We start from the raw sequence: 20435 nt of genomic DNA on the forward strand, positions 1-20435 counted from the left end.
CAAATAGGTTCTCTCTCCTCCAAAGGTTACCATTTGGACCCTGCAGTAGGCCAGAGAAGTTGATGGAGTTACACTGAAAATTACATTTCTTCTTGTCCATAAAAAAGGTCATGAGAGCACTGCCAGGGCTTCCCTTCTTCACAGCCACAAAGATTCCATTTTTACAGGAAGGAAAAAGAGAGGCACAAAGAGAGGGAGAAATAGAGTAAGCTGATGAGTGCCGGAGGGGAGCAGGGTCAGATATAAATTTTAAAGTTTATGGACTGGCTTCCTTGCCAATTTGTGAAGAAGGAAAGGAGAAAGGGGATGAAGGAGAAAAGGGAGGAAAGATTTTGCAGAGCAGTAAATCTCCATATTTTTTGTTTATTATATAGTGGTGAAAATTGCAGAGGAAAGTCATTTGTCAAAAAAAATATGACAGTTAAGGATGCTGAGCAAGGGGAAGCATAAGAATATGGGTGACTTAGTGGTTTGAGGCCCACAGCTAAGTTAACAAAGCTTGATCTGTGGACAAGACATGAGCCATGGAGAGGCAGAGGTACAGTGGGACTTCCCTCAGGGCTAGTTATCTTTGCCCCTGGAATCTAAAATAATAAGCTGAGAGACAGCAAAGGAGCTATGGGACATGGGGACATAGTTTAATGGTGAACATGGCAATGTTAGGTTATCAATTGGTCTCAATAATGCTAGAGATCTTTTCCAAATTTAACAATACCATGATTAAATACTATGATATTTTGGGATTTATGCCCAGCACAAGGTTCTATCTTTTAGTTACAATCATGCAGATCCACCTGGTGGGTAGGACCTTTTATGCTTGTAAGGAGATACAGTCCTTCAGTTGTGATAACCTCTTACAGCCTTGCAAAGAGAAAACAATCCATAGTGGCTCAACCCCACTTCCAGCATCATGAAGAAGGCAGGTAGATACTCCAACCCCATCACTGTGCCTTAAATTAGCAAAGTTCTGAATTGCCCAGGTTTACCACTCAGCTCTGTCTCCAGTGCTTTCTAGATTCTTGACAGCCTCATTAACTTTGTTTTATGAAGCTACTCCAGTTCATGCAGGCAAGAATCATCCCCTAAATCCTTCCTGCTTTCTTCCTGCTTCCATGAAGCAGGAAGACATGATATCATAGAAATTTATGCCAAATTAACATTACTTAGGGAATCCAAATGGAAGTTTAAACCCCCAAATACAGCTCCAAAACTTGTTTCCAGTGTTGGGAAGAAGAAAAAAGCCCACCACCAAAAAATCCAACACCACAAAAAACCAAACCAAACCAAACCAACTAACCAAACAAACTACAACAAAAAAACCCACCAAAAACCAAAGAGGATGTAACATGTACCCCAGTGAATCAGATGCATTTCTACGTTCACTTGTATCTATATCTATCTCTATATATACACTCAAAAATGCACAAACATGCACTTCTACAAGTAATGGACACAATACCTTCTCCAGGTCTGCTGCTGCTCTTTTTTTTTCTCCTGTGGCATCTTGATATGGTAAAATGAAGAGTTCAGCAGATGTGGGCAGACCAGGGAGCACTGCGACCAGAACATGCTTGCTTGAAATACCTGTCACCTGATGCATAGACAAAGAGTGGACAGATAAGCAGATAAACATGTGGATGGCTCTGAATTCTGAGGATGTCTTTGTTAAGGCATCATAGTATTTATACTAATGATGTAGGGTATATCTGGTACAATGGAGAGAACTTTGTTAAAATCCACTACAGGTGAAAAGTTGGCAATTAATAATTTCCTGATCTAAGATATATTACCATGTTCTCCAGTAAAATATGCAGGGTCCTAAAGCAATAATGATAAATAGACAAGCTAAAAGGAGCTCTTAAGTAACAAGTGCATATGGTCCCAAAATCCAAACATATCCCATCTTTTTTTTTTTTTTTGTCTTGTTGGCTGAAAATCTCAAGCTAGGACTTAAATCTCCCTAATTCTGACATATTAGACAAAATTCAGAAAAAAGTACCCATAGGCATCCCTAACAGATTCATCTCTGGTCACGGGTTTTAGTTGATGCAAACAGGATACTACACAAACAGATTGTGGAGCTATTACATAGAAAAGGAACCTAATTTGTCCCTTAGGAAGTTTTGTTAGGCAAAGGAAGGAGAAACAGAATTTGATGAATCTCCCTCCATTGCCTCTTTGTGCTGTGAATTATCCAGCAAATGCACTTAAATCTCAAGGTTTTGATTTAAACCTGTTTTGAAGCACTGAATTTAGTAGGTCACTTTCAAAGGGAAAAGAAAAAGTGCCCTCAGAGATGAGGACAGATCACAGCAGCTGAATGCACCACAGAGGTTCCCCTACAGTAAGGACTCACAAGCCTCTCAGACATTAATTGGGCCTAAATCTATTTAATTCTTCTCCCTTGGTTCAGGAGCAAAGACTTGGAGGTGCTCATTGAAAGAAATGGTGGATGGAGGACAAGGAGTCAGCAAAACTGATCACAAATCACCATTTTCTGAGCTAATACTGTGGATAACCCGTGTGACTGCTGACAGTCCAGGGAAAACCCCTTGGAGCTATAAAAAGGGAATCCTTCCCCTCCATCCCTCACCAAGAAAAAGCATATGGCTTTGTTGCCCCCCCCCTTTTTTTTTTGGTTTTGAAATGTGGATTTAGAAAAAACCCCAAACCTATAAATATATAAAAGTCTCTTATATTCTTTTCCAGTATTCTGTGAAGTCAGGGCTTGCATTATTTTCACTTGCCTAACAGGTTGCTTTAACATGTCAAGAAAACGACAAAGTATTACCAGTTAATGGAAAGCTTTCATTTTCAGAGACTGGGAATGACTTTTTTTCAGAAGTGGGAGACAGGACTCAGAAAATCAATGATATGAGCAAATAGTTATGATCCTAACACAAAATACGATATTTTGTGATAATATGAAATTACCCTTACTTAGAGAGAAGATCAGATTTTAGTACAGACCTATAATTTCATATGCAGAATTTTTATCCAAGTCTATGGTATTCTGTAATAAGAATGCAATTCTTTAATAAAAGCTCATTAAAAGTCTATAACACAGCTATAATTTCCTATTGAATTATTTAGTTATTCGACTCATTTTTATACAGTTTACTTAATTGTCATAGAAATCTATGGGGTTTAACTTTTACAGGAACTCTCACAAAGGCTTGTTTAAGGTGAATCATTTAGCTACATTAAGAGGGATAATTAGCTATCAATTTTTTTCCTTTTTACTCAAACAACAAAAAGGTTGTGTTTTCACTGCTCTGCTTTGGATATGTAGCCTTGTTACTGTGGTTTTACAATTCTTCTGGTTTTTATGGTTTGATTTTGTTTTATTGAGTTGTCTATATTCTGAAAATTCATCTTGAAGATAAACGGATCCTTGAATACTTGATACAAACATAAATATGTCAGAAGAACAAGCTAACAAACCTCAGAAAAACGCTATTTTTTCCCCTTTCCTCTTCTTCTGTCTTTTGTGGAAATCTCAGAAAAAAGTCTAAGAAACAATCCAAACAACTTTGCGTGCACCTCTCTGGTGCACAGTGTTTTTCTAGACTTTTTGCACAGATGATACCACAAATGTACATATAAGCTTGTTAATAACATCTGCAATACTTATATACTTTCAAAATCTCAGTATCTTTATGTTTTAAAAAAAGCAGAAACCCTGTTTCAAACAGTTCCTTTTGCTATTTTTCCACTGAGCTGAGAAACTCCAGCCATCTCTTTTAACTTTACATAGCTTCTCAGTTTGAAATCCAAATCTTCAGCCACACTAGAATATTTTTATGAATATTTTTATGAATATTTTTATTCTGTTCCCCAACTAAAGAAGGAAGTTCAGAGCTTCTCTATAGCATTGATGGGAAAATCAGCACCCAATCCTGACCTGTAAGCCTCATGCTATATAAAAGACAAAAAGCACTACTGTGGGGCTCTTCTATGTAGTAAAAATTGTTTTCTTTTTGGTCTTTTAAGTTTTCTACAGTACATTTGTAATTCCATTAGAATAGCACTACCTTACATTGGATGCTAACTGAGCACCAGGTTGTCATAGGATGAGATAATTTCACCTATCTAAAATTTAGGATGCTGGTCTCAAACACTAGTCTGTTCTCCTTTTCTGGTTAGTAGGAACATAAACACATCCTGAGAGAACAGCTGATCCAGTCTCAATGAAGAAACAAAGCAGAAACTAAAACCACTGTAGCACAGGTTATGCACACAGCTTACCTCCACCAGAGCTCTCTTGACTACTCTGCTCATGTCCCTTCTCCATTCTGGGATATCTGGGTTGTGGTCATCAAGGTTCGGAGAGAATGATAACCTCAGGGACTGAAATTTCTCTGCAGATATAATGACATCGTTGATGAAAAGACTGTGAAATGCCTTATTGCTAAATAAGGGGTCAGAACCCAGTGAAATCTGCTGCAGCCCATATTTTTCTTAATCAACCTGCAGACAATGCACAGACTGTCATAGAATCCAGCAGTGTGCCCAAGAGACTCACTGAGAGATTTGGAGAATCCGAGAGATTCACCACTTGAGTGTCACAGAAATGAAAGAGGTGATCAGTCCTTACTTGAGTGGATGAACAGCACTGCAAGGGGAGCTGCCTTGGGAATGTAAATATAATGTTACCTGCATCTTGACTTCTGGAACAGCAAGCACTGTGAAGGAAGCTGTGATTGTATTCTCATAGACATGTCCCAAACACTCTTAACTGGAAGGGGACAGGGATAAATGTGGGGAGAGGACTAGCCTTGAAAAATGTACTTAATCTCTACTAGCCTTGAAAAATGTACTTAATCTCTATTGATGTTAACAGAGATGCCCCCATTGATCACTATGACCACGTGCTTAGTACAAACAGCTAAAACAGGGATTCCCCATGTTTTTTAGGCTCCATCTACACTCTGTGGTATTTGTGTGCCCTAACTGTTTCTGAGGCACAAGTACAAGGTCAAATCAGTACGGATTTCTGCGCAGAAATGCAGCACACAGCATTGATTTACCTTTCAAGCTGAGCAGCTTTTGTGTGAGTTAAGAGGCCTCTACTGGTCAAGAAGGGGGAAAACCAGCTCACAAAATGAACCAATATTTTGACAATCATGTAGGATGATCAGATAGTGACAGAGCAGATGCAGAGGTTATCTGGGAAGGGGATCAATGTTCTGCAATCATGTCAGTCTAATGCCAGTCAGTGGCCTTCAGAGATATTATGCTGAACTGACAACACTGGAACTGAATTTATAATCTTAAAGACCTCTTGCTGCTGCCAGCTAACCTGGCTCTCGAGCTGTAGACTATGGAGAATCCTACGTGAAATGAAAGGGGAAGAACTCACCATACACTGCAACAGTCTTTGTGTCCTGAAGAATGGTGTTTCCTGCTGAGACCTGAACAGTGATGGTGTTCATGCCTTCCACAGAAAACGTGAATGTGATGCTCCCTTCCAATGTGATCAGTGGCTGCAAATACATCATAAAAGAAAAAATTATTTGGCTGAAAAGGAAAAGCAAAAATAAGTTTGGCTCTCTAGCCTATTGGGATGCTTTGGGGAGTTAGTTCCAGATTGGAAACTTTAGACTTAGGTGGGGTCCTGTGACATGTGAACTAATTTTTTAGAAAGGGCACAGGAATCCCAGACAGGGAAGTTCTCCTGAAACTCAGAGTAAGGCACCTGTAATTTCCAAAGGAGCTAAGTTTTAACATTCCAGTATTTCCTTTCCACTTAACATGTTGGTTGTTCTGGATCCCATGCTCACTCCCCAGAGAGGCCCAGATCCTAATATAAGGGCCTGCAAGACTCACTGCTCAGGTATCACAGTCCTTTCCCAGATCTAGTTTAAGTGCCTTGTTTAAAGTGATTTAAGGAGGTTGTCACAGAACCAGCCAAACACAGATTTTTCAGTTGTTGTCTCATGTTATTCTTGGACATGAAGATACCACTTTTGGTAAATTCTAGTGCTTGAGAGGACACAGATTCCCTTAGCTTGCTTTGTTAGGCAACCAGTTTATCAATGAGTTGTGTCCTCTTTCAGCAGATTCTGCCCTAATTTCTGTTTTCACTTATTAATGATCTCTGGGTGTGATCTTCAAAGCAGCCAGTATTAAGTCAAACTGTTGCCATTGTAGTCTGTAGTAAAATTCTCACTTCAATGAGAACAGAATTAGACCAACTCTGATCACTTACGAGCTTAGGAGATCAGAGAGAAGGTTAAGAGGTGACAATCACAGTCTGTAAGTACCTCTAGGGAGAGATGATTGCTGATAGTACAGAGAGTTCTTTAATCTACACAAAAAGGCATAACAAGATCCAACAGCTTGAATCCGAGACTAGATAAATTCAGACTACAAACACTGTGCATGTGTTCAAAGATCAGAATAATAAGCTGTGGAGAAATAGTTGGGGGGAAGGGTCAGAAGGAGAAGCAGCAAATTCTCCATCATCTGAGGAAAATTATTAATACAAAACAACAACAAAAGTCAATTTCTGCTTTAATCACAAAGAGTTAAATAAAGCAGAAGGTACAGATGAAACTCTCCAACGTGCATTATACAGAAGATAATCATGTGTGGTTATGAAGGTCCCTCTTGGCTCTGCAAAATCCATGTGAATCTCTCCCCTCAGAAACTAATTAGGGTTTCTGGGTACTTCAGCCACAAACAGACGTGAAGTAACAGCTACAATGTCTGTGCAGATTTACCAGGACTGGAAGCACAGAGGCAGCAGAATATGATGGATGATACTCTCATATCTGAGCAGAGCCTAGCGGTGGGGAGGTGTGTTGGGAACCATTTGATCCACCTGTAGCACATAATAATAAAGTATTTTTTGCACATGTGGTTTAGTATAGAGTGCTGGGGCTCAGGACTGGGTTCAGCATATTTAAGGGGAGGCATGGAACTGATGGCAGTCTCTTCCCTTGTTACTCACCAGAGAAATGAGGTTTAAACTCTAGGGCTATGTAAAGTCAGTTCCAGATATAAAAACAGCATCAGTTTGACAGGTTATTTTCCTTAAAAAAACCTGCCAAAACCACTACAATTTTTATCTTTTTGTTACTGAGGAAGGGAGGGTGAAGAAAAATGTACTAGAAACTCCTCCAGATTTTGGTTAACTATGTTCACCTTGGAGGTAAAGCAGGAAGAAAGCTATTTGCAATTTGCATGAAATGGCTATAAACCCTACAGAAACACAAAGCACTACTTACATTTCAGTGTTGGTACCTCAAAGAACCATTAATATCTTGCTCTTTGGTTTATAATTTTCTAGCATACATGATTATATAGAAGCATTCCCAGATCCCTCTCTCCCTCCCACTCCAGTCAGAGGGCTCTTCCAGGATTATTTTGATCTCTGTCAATCAGGAATACAAACCTCTGTGTTGTTCCCAAACCACCAGACATAAGTAAGTGTTCCCACTTGGCTTGGCCACAGTACTGCTGTGGCGTTGATCTCCTTGTTCTTCGTGGTGACAAAGGGCAGAGATAAGTGAACATGTTCCAAGGGGCCTGCAGAGACAGAAGCAGCAGGTGAGCCCTCCATCTGAAATGTCAACCTGGGAGGGATATCCACTGGTTTAGGAAAGAAAAGTCTTCCAAATCGCTATGGGACATGACAGAATGTTTTGGCTTGGTACCAATTCTAGAGAGGCAGGAGCCTCAGAGAACAGGAGTTACTCCTGTACCTGGAGCTGAAAAACCTGGACTCTCTACTGCATGAAACTCATATAGTCAGGAGCTTTTATGACTTTAACAATAGTGGCAGATCCCTGTTGTGTGAATATGGCCTTCACTGGGAAGACATAAGAATGTGCAGGATAAACAACTTCAGTGGACATGAAGAATCTCTGCTGATGAAAACTGCTATGATTTGGTGAATTTCAGCAGAAACTCTCTAAATACAGTTATTCACTGAGTGCCTGGATGTTAATGTCACCTTATACTCCCTCCTTTTCATCAGTAAAGTCTTTTATTTCTTCAATATAAACAGAACATAATTGATTCAACAAGTGACATTATGCTTGGGGTTACACATTTCCCATTTTCAGGAGACAGATGGGCCTTTGTTGTTAAATCTTGTTCTATATATTATTTTTAAAAATATGTTCTGACTGTTCAGCAAGAGAAAAAAGAAATTGTCCCGAGTGACAGAGAAAGAAAAAGAAAGAAACCCCAAGTGATACTGGGACATGGGTTCCTTAAACAGATTAAGGCCACATCTACACATCCCATATCTGTGAGCTCCACAGTGATGAGAACCACAGTCACAGCCTTGCATTGCTCCTGTGGAGTTGAGATCCATTGCTAGAGGATTTTACATATTTCAGAGGAGGATCTTTCAGGCTATAACCCAGGTATGAATCACCACTTAGACCTTCCTTTTCAGCCTAGAGGAACACCACACTCTGGAGCAAGCATCCTATATAGCACAATAGGCAGAGAGAAGAAAAAATCTCCCAGATCAGACTGTATAAACAATGTCAGAATAAGGACCAGTGTTCCTGGTTTCTTACTGAAATGGATCTTTCTCTGGGCTGTAGACACAGTCGCTGCTTAACCTGAAGCAGCCCAAGTAAGAGTTATCCATGATCATACTAACCAAAGCCTGCTAAAATCAGACTATGGATCATTTTTTCCTTTTATAAGCAGCAGTCAACACTCTTGAAAATTCAAGAGAAGACACAATTTCACCCATATGATTTTAATGACATCCCCCTTCTCAGACCCATTTCCATGACTAGGCTGTGCTGCTTTCAGCAAGACTCTAAGACCTGAAAAACAGCAATTTCCCAGTCTAAATATTTCACAGCTCTGGTATCCTTTGGGGTGTTTGTCAAATGCCCAATGTCAGCACAGCCCTACAGGGGAACACATTTCCTAACACTGGGTGCAGTGACAGCTGTGACAATGGAGCGCATGAAAAGTTGATACACTCCAACGTAACTGCATTGCTGTTCTGAATAGATCCCAAATGATCCTGCACAGCAGAGTGCCCAGCACCTCCTTGGACCTTCACCATATGCTGGCTAGGAAACAACATAAAAGAATGGCTGAAGCAACCCAATTTTGCCTCAGTATTTCTGGGCACACAGCACTTCGGTCAAGGTGGTTGAAACGCTGAACTGTTATCTGGCCAGCAGATGGGGATAGCTCACTCTGGATTGCCCCTCAGCTTGGTAGAAGACTGCTTTCACACAGGTAAGTTTGAAGAGGATTCAAGAAAATTAATTTCTGAGGTTCATGCAGGAGGCTACAGACCTTCACCTGCCCCAGGAAAAAAACTGTGTACAAGTCCCACACAAGAGAAAGGGAGAAGCTTCTCAAAAGGCTCATTTGTGCAGGTGATGGTTTTCTGAAGCATTCAGGCAAAGGCATAACTAACTTTCCAGCAGAAAATTTTCACATTAGGACAGTTTAGAGACAGCCTGTTGGCTGGAGCAGTTTACATACAGAAGTTTACACTTTCCATCCAACTCAAAATGCTTCTATCTCACAATAACCTCCATTTCTGGACCAACTGCAGCAGAGGCACTGCTTCTGTGCACTGGCCACATGGCTGCAGCAGGATGAGGAGGGCATGGGATGAAGCCTTTACTCTTATCTTGGAGATCACAAGCACTGACTTTCAGTGTCTGCAGTTTTTCCCCAGCAAGACTGCTGGCCATTGGCAGGGAAGGGTGCTGGAAGGCCCAGATCTGGCTGCAGACACTCATATATTAATCCTCTAACTAGTGTTCACCCAGTTTATAGCCCTTCTTAAAACTCTGGATATTCAGGATGCACATTGCTTTTCTGTGGATCTTAGCAATACAGTGTGTGCGTCTATTTTAAGGACAGATATTTTTATAAAACTCCCCAAAGGCCAAGCTCAAAACCCCCAAGCAAAATACTCAGCAGAAGCTGATTGGCAATGCAAGTATTCAGTTAGGATTTAGAAGCTTTTGTGGATCAGGGTGTTAGACTCTGAGGAAGGCTGGATTTACTGCACAACTCTGTCCTCAGTAAGTCTATTGCTAGTTTGAGTGGCACCATGCTCATTTATAACCTGCTTTGAAGTCCTTAATTCTTGTCATGGAGAGAAAGGTGAGACACATCCCTTAGAGCTGTCACTTCTCCAGGGATTCGGGAACTTGTAATCTGGGCCTGGCTGCAACGATCACTCCATATTTAAGTCCTATGCTGGCATTACCTATACAAACCACAAAACCATAGACTATCGGCTGCTAAGTCACACAAACAAATTAGAATATTGTTTATTCCCTGTACAGCTTAAACAATCAGAATGGTTCATAAGCCTTCAACGTCTCAAGAAAACGAATTAGAAAAGCTATACAGCAGAAAGACACTGTGAGTGAGTGAAGGCTGGACACCTGCCAGATGAAGGTGTTTTTGAAGGGAGACATTCAGGGAGATGCTTCTCTAGTGTTCCTTCATAAAAATCCTATCTCCCACAGCCATACCTCCCACTGCTCCCATCTATGGATACAATGGTGCACTCTGAAAGAGTTGCCCTCTTTCCCTCAAGAGGCAGCTGCTTTCATGCTGTATGAACTAACTCCAAAACTAGTGTTAAACTATAGGGAATGTGCTAAATTATCTAGACAATATGTCGAGTAAATTTGGTAAAGGGTAAGCAGTATTTCTGTAAACATAACTTCATGTTTTGGAATTTCATTTTTTTCTCAGTTTATCTGGCACAGAGGCACACCATTGCAAACATAAATAATAAACAAAAACCCCGCAGTGTAAAAAGAAAATTATGGCCCCAAACAAAATCCATTAGGAATGTTACAAAATTTCAATAAATAAGTTGACCTTTGAGTTCATAACTATGTGCTAGAATAAATATGAAAGAATATTGGTTTTATCCAAGAACTTGAGATACGTTTCAGTTGTAAATCAGAGACAGATGAAGTATAAAAATGTTAAAAAGAACAGCAGAAAAGCAATGTGAAGATGAAATTTTTTTCTTGCGATACTATTTAATACAAAGATTTTGGTTCCTATGACAACAGAAAGACTAAAATGCACTGGTTTCCATCCCAGAGGTGGATGTATTTCATTAGAGGGCAAAACACATGTACAAAGTAAGAGAAAAGTGATTAAAGATCCCCGGCTTGCTTTGTTGTTCTGGAAGTATAAGCTTGCTAACGAAAGTGCATTTCAGAAAGGGCTGAACAGTCCTTTGAGGAGTCCCAGTTTAGACCACCCTAAATTAGAGGTGGAACATCATTTAAAAGGCAGAAGTTAATGGTTAGACTCAATGATCTTAGAGGTCTTTTCCAACATTAATGAATCTATGATCACAGAGTCTGGAATCATCAGTCTGTCTGGAGGACAGACGAACACTCATCATATCCCATCTGGACCCAGCTGCAAAATCCCAAATGTCACCTCTAACTACAAGCAATAATGTTTTAAAGAACAACAGAAGTCAACAACAATTATGAACATACATACACGTTACGTGCAGGTAGAGGACAGCGTTGTCAGAACCCAGGCTGTTTTCCACCAGCACAGTCACTCGGAATATGCCCACATTCTGGTAGATGTGCTTGATCCCATCCTCTGTTGAGCTGAGATTGGCATACGATACAGCAATGCCATCTCCAAAATCCACCTGAATGAGGGATCTCTGGAGATCTCCCTGTAGTGACAGAGAAAGGATTGAAACAGGCTCTGCTTTACTTTTCAGAGACTGGATCAGTGAGGTGACTGAGACCAACTGCAGGATAGTAACAAGGTCTGATGTTACCAGAGGAAGGGTGGTCCCTTCATCAACTTGCTCAGTAGTCCAGTGGACAGAAAGTGGACCCCCCTTGAGGCTGACTCAGCTGCACTGTGAAGGAAGTGTCCTCCAAGGTGTGTGCTGTAGCCCTGCTTTCCCAATCATCAGGGGGACTGGAGGATCTGATTCCTTTCCCTGGGTTACACAGCCTACACTGATCTTTCCACCAACCATGGCTGCTAAAGGTCCCTTTCATGTAAGATGTAATAACTTGTCTTACATTTAAACATGCTCTCTCCTTTAGGAAGTCCCCCCAGTGGTTCTGCATGATGTTTATGCTGGCTATGCTCACACTTGCTGGCTATTGCTACAGAGCAGCTCGCTCCACAGCCTGGCTGAAGCAGCAGCCACTGCCTGGAATGCTGGAAAATTAATAACTGAGGGAAGTTCATTAAATTGGCTGAAAGGACATTTCATTTACTTTGGTTTTGTTTCCTTTTCTTTTCTCTTTTTTTCCCTCTTTTCCTTTGAGAGAGAAACAGTCCTCTGGATTCCCAACTGAAATGAAAGGTACCCACGTAAATGTCTGGGATCAGGCAGGTTTCCACATCAGAAAGAGAGATGTGAGTGCATGAAACTATAGGAGGGAATTACAACAGAAGTTTTATATTCCTCATGTTCTCTCAGTCTTTTTATAGCTTGTGAAGGCAGAAATAGTGGAGCCTTGCCTGAATGGAAAGCAGGAGGAGCAGAACTGTACTTGGGGATGGCAAGAGTGACAAATTTTCCCAGATAATCTCTTTGTATAGACTGAAACTGTAGTTGTTACACTGCCCTGGCACCCTATTGGAAGATGTGTTGCTTTCAAATAGATAAGACAAAAATAACTGTGTTGCTCTGTTCAGGAGGATCACAGACTGAAGGTGTGGCAGGGGATATGGTCTTAAGTTCAGAATCATGTCCTTCGTTGATCTTTATTATTTAAAAGATGTGCAGTTTCAAACATGGTGCAGTGCTTTGGGCACTTCTGACTGTTTGACTGAGCCAACAGAAGCCATCAAATGGGATATGCTTCCATAGCCAGAAGAGAACATACATGTGCTCCTCAGCTCTGAAACCCTTTCAGACAGGGACTATATTCTCTCAAGTCCAGTGCTGGATTCAGACCAAATACAGAGATCTCTGAAGTACCCTTAGATGTTCTCCCAGTTCTCTAGGTCCATCATCACTAGGGTTTTAGTCATCATTTCTTACTAAAAAAAGAGATGATGTCTTTGAACAGTAAAACCATACTGCTGAGACAAAAGCTGTCCACATGGTTAAAACTGCATCCCCGTAATGACCCTGCTGGCTTTATCATCTCTGATCATATCTGATGTCATGTAGTTGAAGTCCGTTTCAGGCTATGGAATATTCCTCCACATATTTGAGGTACCAGAGGAAGATGAAAAGGATGACAGCATTTTAGAATAGCCTTATTTCGGCAAGTGTCAAAATCTGTGTTCTAATGAATTTTTTTCTCTTGTCTTCATTTTATCCACAGGTATGAAACCCATGGTGTCTACAGGTGCAGTCAGGGAAAGGAGCCATTTCTAAGGCATGCAAGATTTAGATTTCAATTTTTCTTTCAAATTCCCTGGGGAGAAAAGATGCTGACAGAAACAACCAAAAATCTAATTAGAGAAGAGCTTCAGCTGCTATCCCCTCAGTCTTTTTCATTTGTCTTGGCCTTTCTTGTTTTGTTTTAAAACTCTTTGAACTGGAAATACATTTTCCATTGAGTAAGATCCAGGCTATAACACTCCTCTGAAAATGCCACATTTTGAAAAGCTGACATTTAAAATTCTAGCTTAGGAAGTGGGAGAAAAAAGTCAGGAAAACAAAGAGACTGTGTTTTGATTTGTTCTTATGTTTTATCTGTGCCAGGTAACAGCATAGGTAGAATAAGACAGGAAGAAAAAGCAGGTGAACCAAAATCAAAACATTTCCCATACAGCCCACATCTGATCTACATCAACCTCAGCTGCCTCTGGCAGCTCTCCAGAGCCACTTGCCAGTGGTTGTTTTTACCAAGAGTTCTGCTTTGCAAACAATTTGATGTATATATATATACATCCTGTAAAAACCTCTCCTGTTGCTTTTTCCAGTTTGTCCTTGTCATTTTGCCAAGCTCCATACTACATGATAGGGTTTTTCAGAAGCTTCTAGCTCAATTAAGGCAGACACAAAACCCCCTGTGTTACTTCTGCAGCCACAGCCAAGCACTTGGATGCAACCAGCACTGAGCTATCTTTGGGCAGATTCTCTGGCCTTCATTGTGAGAGGTCTTTAATGCCAGTGCTCTTAGGCATGAAGGGAGAAATTTTCCAAGCTGGTTGCTTATAATGATATCTCTGCATTCAGCTCTTGTATACTACTCACATGAAGCTAGCCAGTAAGCAATTACAATACCTGAAAAACTGAAAGTACTTTTGATGGATGTTTTTTACCTTGTACTAGGTGTATGCCATATGCACAAGCTTGGATACAACCTGAAATACACGGCAATCTTGATAAAGGCTTTTGTGCAGCCAAAGGCTTAAGCATATGCTGAACTTTAAGAACAAGGGCACTTCTTTTAGTCTAAAACAAGCCCTGAGAATTAAAAACAAGTTTCCCAAGGCCCCGTATTATGCTCCTTACCTACCTATACAACATTTGTTGTTAAAATGGTAATCAGAAATTTACTGTTTTTAAGCTCATTAAATGTCCAGAGGTTTTTTAAGCATACACAAAATATTCCCCTCTCCCTCCTTCCCATTCCTGCCTCCCAAGCCAAGTGCACACTTTTCCTGTATCTTCACAAAAGAATAAAGCTCTAGAGCGTACTCAAGACCTGAATGTTTCAAAAAAACTCTGTGAAGTTTCCTACCTCAGCTTATATCAAGAAACAGCCCATACAGTTAGCAACAATATTTTTACATTTTGATTACTCTTATGCAGCTCTCAGACTTTTGGTGGATGTCAGATGTGAGACCTACCTAGCAGGATCCTCTCTCGAACACTCCATCAGAATCTTGCCCAGAAAGTATTGACTTCAAGTATTTACTATGAGGGTGGTTAAACACTGGAATGAGTTGCCCAGAGAGGTGTTAGATGCCCCATTCTTGCTAATAGTCAAGGTCAGGTTGGACAGAGCTCTGAGAAACCTCATCTGGTTGAAGATGTCCCTGCTCATTGCAGGGGTGTTGCACCATATGACCTTTAAAGGCCCCTTCCAACTCAAACTATTCTATGATTCTATTTGTATCTAAATGGAAGTATTAAAACAATGAGTCAAACAAGGTTTTTAATTTTGTCTCCCGTTTCAGATTTCATTTTTAAGTCTTTCAATTATGCACTGACTTGTGTGTCTTCCACAGAGATGTTGACAATAGATTTAATTATCCTTTGCAGGAGACAGACACTGCTTCTGTTGGAGTGTTTTCATGGATTAATTTCATTGTGCTTTCCTTAGATTAACCCCTTTCCCTCTCTGGAATTTTCTTGTCACCAAAAGAAATCATCCATCAAAGATATTTTCACTGGAACTGAATATCTACATATGGAATAACTTTAGGTCTGTTTAAAGCATATTCCTAATTTTAAACAGATACTCAAATACGACTTGATTAAGTACTGAGAAACATGCTTTCCTGTGTAAATCCCTGCTTTTAGAGTTATGCTCTTAATTTTTCAAAACAGAAACTGAATATTAAGGAGTTGTTTATCAGAGCAAATAGGTTGATATAATTCAGATGACAGTGGTATGGGGGAGGTTATATACTGGTCTTTCATCTGTATGTTATTACAGGAGTGTAGTGTTGTTAGTAAGATAAACAGCCATGATTCAGCATGTGCACTGAAATTTAGGATGAAGGTTTCATATTTCTGTAATCATTACTAACAAACTTGTGATATCAAAAGAGGGAACATGGTAGGACACCACAAAAAATACAGACTATTCTTTTAATAGCTTTGCATCTTGGAGTACACCAACAATCAAAACAATCCTAATGCTAAGCTCATCTCCAGAAGCTTCATCAGTTGAATACTGAATTGCACAGAACAACAGTGCTGAGGTGGGAAATGATAAAGGTATTTTCCCCCCCAGCAGTATCCCCAAGCTCATTAAATGTACCTGAGACACAATGTATTTTGTACAGCCATGTATTAACACTGTCATTACAGAAAGACATAACTGTCTTTAGGAAATTGGGGGCTTCATTTGTATATTCACATGGTAAGAGAGAGTTCTCTGGCCTTATGAACATTCAGTACATAAATAAAAGGCACGGGGAGGGTATGAGGGAGAAAGCAAAGCTCTATTTTCAAATGAGGGAATAAAAAAGCGGAAAGTTTAAGTTTCTTACTCAAGGTCATGCAGAAGGAGCTCAGAGTGCAGTTCAGGAATGAGTTCAGATTGCCTGAATTCTAGCCCATGGCCTGAAGTGTAGGAACAAATGAGCTTTCCTTGCACATTAGTCTAATCCAAACATCATATAGCAGCAGCAAGCAGTTAAAAGCAAGCTAAAATCTACTCCCAGTGGAGTGACTTTGTCAAGTGAGAACTGAGGCAGACCTGGAATGTCAAAGACTTCTGGCTGTCATTTTATCAAGATAAAAAATAAATTAGAGGAGGCAGTTTCTCTGTGAATTATCTGTAATGAAACAGCCAAAGCCCTGAACCTTCCTGCCCTGAATGTCTTTACTATCCATTTCCTCAGCAAAGATGTATGAGCAATCAGATGAAACAAGTTTGAAAGCCATTGTGTTGAACAGTGTTCTGCAGGCTGCAGCTTTCGGTGTCTCTGCTGAAGCAGTACAGCAAGCACTAGTGTCTGATGTTCATACAAATAACTCTAACATACAAATAACAATTGTCTTTGTGACAGGCAAGAGACCTACATGACCATGTGATGAGAAACACACACAGAAACAACACCCACTTAATAAAATTCCTCTATTTTCTATAACAGAGAAGCAAAATTTGTCAAGGACATGAGGTCAAATAACTTCAGTAGGAAAAGTGGCTTCGTAACTTTGGGGTTTTTTTGGTTTCTTTTCTTTCTGTCCAAGGATTCAGGTTGTTTAGGCTGAGAAGCAACTCTGTTGTTGAATGCTGCAGCGTGATAGGCACCAGCCCCAAGTTTGTGCATGCAGCACAGGCCAGGGTAAAGTATTAACCTTTAAATTGGCAGCATTTTGAGGTGGTGACAAATTTTCTTTTGAGCACAGATAGTTTTCTCCTGTGCTGACAATGAATGACAAAAATGCTGGTGCTATTCTTCTTATCTCAATGGACATTTAAGAGCATAATTACCAGCTTGTATTACTTTGTACAATGGAGCATATACTAGTTAGGAAAGGAAATATTGAAGTTTCCACGCTGTTGTCACCCAGTAAGAATATCATGATGATTATACATAGATTAATCAGAGAATTATCTTGGAAAAACCTTTCCAATAATAGGACTATAGATATTAAGTGCAAGGTGACCTTATGAACAGTTTTAGGAAGTCATATAAAAATCCTAAAGGTAACAGGAAAGTTAGATCACTTTGGAAAGCGTTCTTACATTAAGATCATTGTAATATGAGCTGTTGGTTGTTTTGCTTTTAATGACATTTATATGATGCCAGATATAAATGCTTTACAGGAAAATTTCATGACAGTCAGGGTTAGAGAAGCAGCCAGAATCCCAGCACACAGAAATCAGCACTGCCCTATGTTTTCCTGGTTTGGTGCCTGTCCCCTCCCCACTCACACAGACTTCAGTGATTATTTTCCTTTTGTGTCTTCTTCAATAGCAGAACATTTCTGAAAGCCTTGTCCTTGTTTCTCTTCAGGCATCTTTTACTGACATTGTGTTTTTGTCAGAATGCACAGCCACAGCCCTCAGCATCACCACAGGCACAAACAGGCTCTACAAGAGACTGCTGCGTTGTGGTTCCTGCCCCTGAATCCCACATCTGGGTAAAAACATCGGTTTTTTTGCTGCTGCCATTTGCCTCTTCCTACCCGCTTAGTAATCCGCCCCACTACAGAGATGCAGTGACTTTTCAGGCCCTCCAGTGAGCCTGCCTCTGCAGTTCTTTCTTCTCTTCAAACCCAGGTGGATTCTCAGATGAAGCAGAAAGCCCTAGAAAGATATCAGGAGTACAAATCTCAAACAAACTCTTGTACCTTGCCTCACCAGCTTCTCTTTTTTTATCATTTTCCTGCAGATCAAGTGAAACGTGGACATGAAAAAAGAGAGCCAGAAGGCTGCAGTTTAAGGTACAGCTCTGCAGATCTGAAGTCTTAAAAAAAAATCTCTCAGAGGGATACAGGAGACATCAAGATGCAAAGGGACTACAACATAAGGAAAGACCATTATTTTTTCACACCCTAAAAGACATCAGCTGTGGCTCACACTAAAAGAAGAGTCCTTAATAGATTGTAGTACTTTGAAATATTGACCACCACTCCAGGGGGAAGGGTTGGATAGGACACACTTTTTTCATATGCCATTGGGGAAAAAATGTGCAAGGTGACATATCCACCCTTTTTAAACCTGCCTAATGCCTTCCCTTCAGCAAAAATGGAGTGGCATAGATTTTGTGGATACTGAACATCCTGGATTGTACCATCCTGCATATCTGTGCAGGACAGAACTAAATAGAAATTGGCAAATTCTTGTTTTCTGATACCTGCGCCTTGAATGCAAGGAAAAGAAACTTCCCTTTGAGAAGTGGGGTCGGACAAAACAGTCTCCAGAAATCCCTTTCAACCTCAATTATCCTCTGAAATCAATATCCATTCTGTAAAAGGATGGTTGTTCTATTGATGGGCTCTTAAACTTTTTCAGTGAGTTGTGTGATTTCTATTACTGAAACAGTTAATTTGGTAAATATTTTAGTCTATATACAATTATGCTGCTATAACTACATTTTATTCTCCTATAATTTGCATATAGCTGGGCAAATATTCTTCTTTGCTGAATATTTCTTTTGTTGCAACATCCACCTGAAGTCATTGCCAGATTGGGAAAATTCACCCAAAGGTTCTGCTGGTTGCTCTGCTAACTCTTTATGCTGACAAATCTAGAAGCAGGAGGTCAAGATTCATCTAACATGGAGAGTAATCTGAAAGGCTGGAGGTTGATCAATACTGTTTCAAGGCTCAGAGTGATTCCCAGCCTCTTCCTTATCAGATATACTGAAAGAAGAGCTCCCTTTAGATCAGCTCGGAAGCTGACACTCATCAAAATGTACTGTATGTACTCCTTGACACACACTATGAGAAAGACACCATCTCATACCGAGAAGGTGTTGCTTCCAGATCTGGTGAATACTGAAGCAGGGCTATCAAAAAAGATCAGAGAGAACAGAAAAGACAGAACAAATCACAGCAGGTCCCTGTATGACAGAGCAGTTCAGGGTATTCTTACATGGTATGTGAGCTTTAACACTCACAGAAGAAAGTGCAGGACATTTGTCCTGAGTTTCCCACACTGTGGGTGATTGTCTCTCCCTCTGACTACTGGCATAATTCTTTGAGTTTTGTGACTGACTACTCAAATTATCCATCTTCTTCTCCCAGTATGTTTTAAAACTTAGCTGAGAGTAGAAAGCTAATGCAATGGACAGGTGTTTTTTTTGTTTTGGTTTTTTTTTTTTTTTTAAAGCCTAGAGACTTTGCCTCTTGCTTTGGCCTTTTTCTTCTTCATCTGTAGAAATGTAGAAATCAATAATTTAACCAGCTCAAATTATATGTTCACACTGTCATTATAGCATCTACAGTAGCAATGTTTTATGACTGACAGTATGGACATAAAGTGACCATATTTTGGAGAAAATAAACATTCAGGTCAAACAACTGCTTCAGGTTAAATATGATTTATCATATGCTATTGCCTTTACAAGTCAGGACACCTGTTTGCTGTGGAAAGCATCAATAAAAGAGATGTAACAAAAATCATTTCTCTTTCCTTGCAGATGGCATTTACTATGGAGACGGTCAGAAGTAATTTCCATGAATGTTCTAAGCTATAAAGGGATGTACATTGTGCCCTGGTGTTAGAGCTTACCTGTTTTAGGATTTATTGTCCAGTTACAGAGGAAAAGGGGTAGAAGTTTAAAGAAATCGAACTGGATTAGGTAAAAAGAGAAAACTGTTTCTTTGTGAATGTTCTTACTTATGTGTCTACAATTAAACATAGATAAAGAAGTGCTGAGAAGGAAAATCAGACAAAAGGATTTAAATATTCTTTTCTATGGATTCAGAAATGGAGGGAGCAGAACAATGAAACACCAAGTTAAGTTACAGATGTAGCAAAAATCCAGATCAGAGTCTGAATAAGCTTCACATTAGCAATGTGAATTAGCAATGAATTTCAGACTTATCCTGCTGATGACATCTTGAGATTTCACCCATAAATGCCTAAACACTATGTACCAGCTTGTGTGACAGGACACATCTGCACGTGTACTGTTAGCCATCTTTGGATGAAAGTCAGTGGCAAGTAAAAATGGAAAATCAGTTTCAAAAACAGCAGGAAGCCAAAAGCATAGTTAAGGGTGGGGATCAGAATTCAAAACTGCACTCTTCAGTTCTACTGTGAAATTCCCCAATTAAACCAGTTCCCAGTTTTTATCAGCTTCTCCCAGCTACTACCCTATGC

At 40.0% G+C, this 20435-nt stretch overlaps 1 protein-coding gene across 9 annotated transcripts in view; it reads right to left on the reverse strand.

The window, feature by feature from the left end:
* SORCS1 (sortilin related VPS10 domain containing receptor 1) overlaps positions 1-20435 on the reverse strand; it is a 270529-nt gene that overhangs the window by 16346 nt on the left and 233748 nt on the right. For all 9 annotated transcript variants that reach the window (XM_027648093.1, XM_027648089.1, XM_027648094.1 and 6 more), the window contains 5 exons: positions 11485-11671; positions 7400-7533; positions 5363-5486; positions 4249-4361; positions 1460-1591 (listed from right to left, as the gene is read on the reverse strand). In XM_027648093.1, coding sequence (XP_027503894.1) covers positions 1460-1591; positions 4249-4361; positions 5363-5486; positions 7400-7533; positions 11485-11671 — 690 coding nt within the window. The remainder of the gene's footprint in view (positions 1-1459; positions 1592-4248; positions 4362-5362; positions 5487-7399; positions 7534-11484; positions 11672-20435) is intronic.

The sequence above is a fragment of the Corapipo altera genome, unplaced genomic scaffold (genome assembly GCF_003945725.1).
Source record: "Corapipo altera isolate COAL_440 unplaced genomic scaffold, ASM394572v1 56, whole genome shotgun sequence".
NCBI lineage: Eukaryota > Metazoa > Chordata > Aves > Passeriformes > Pipridae > Corapipo > Corapipo altera.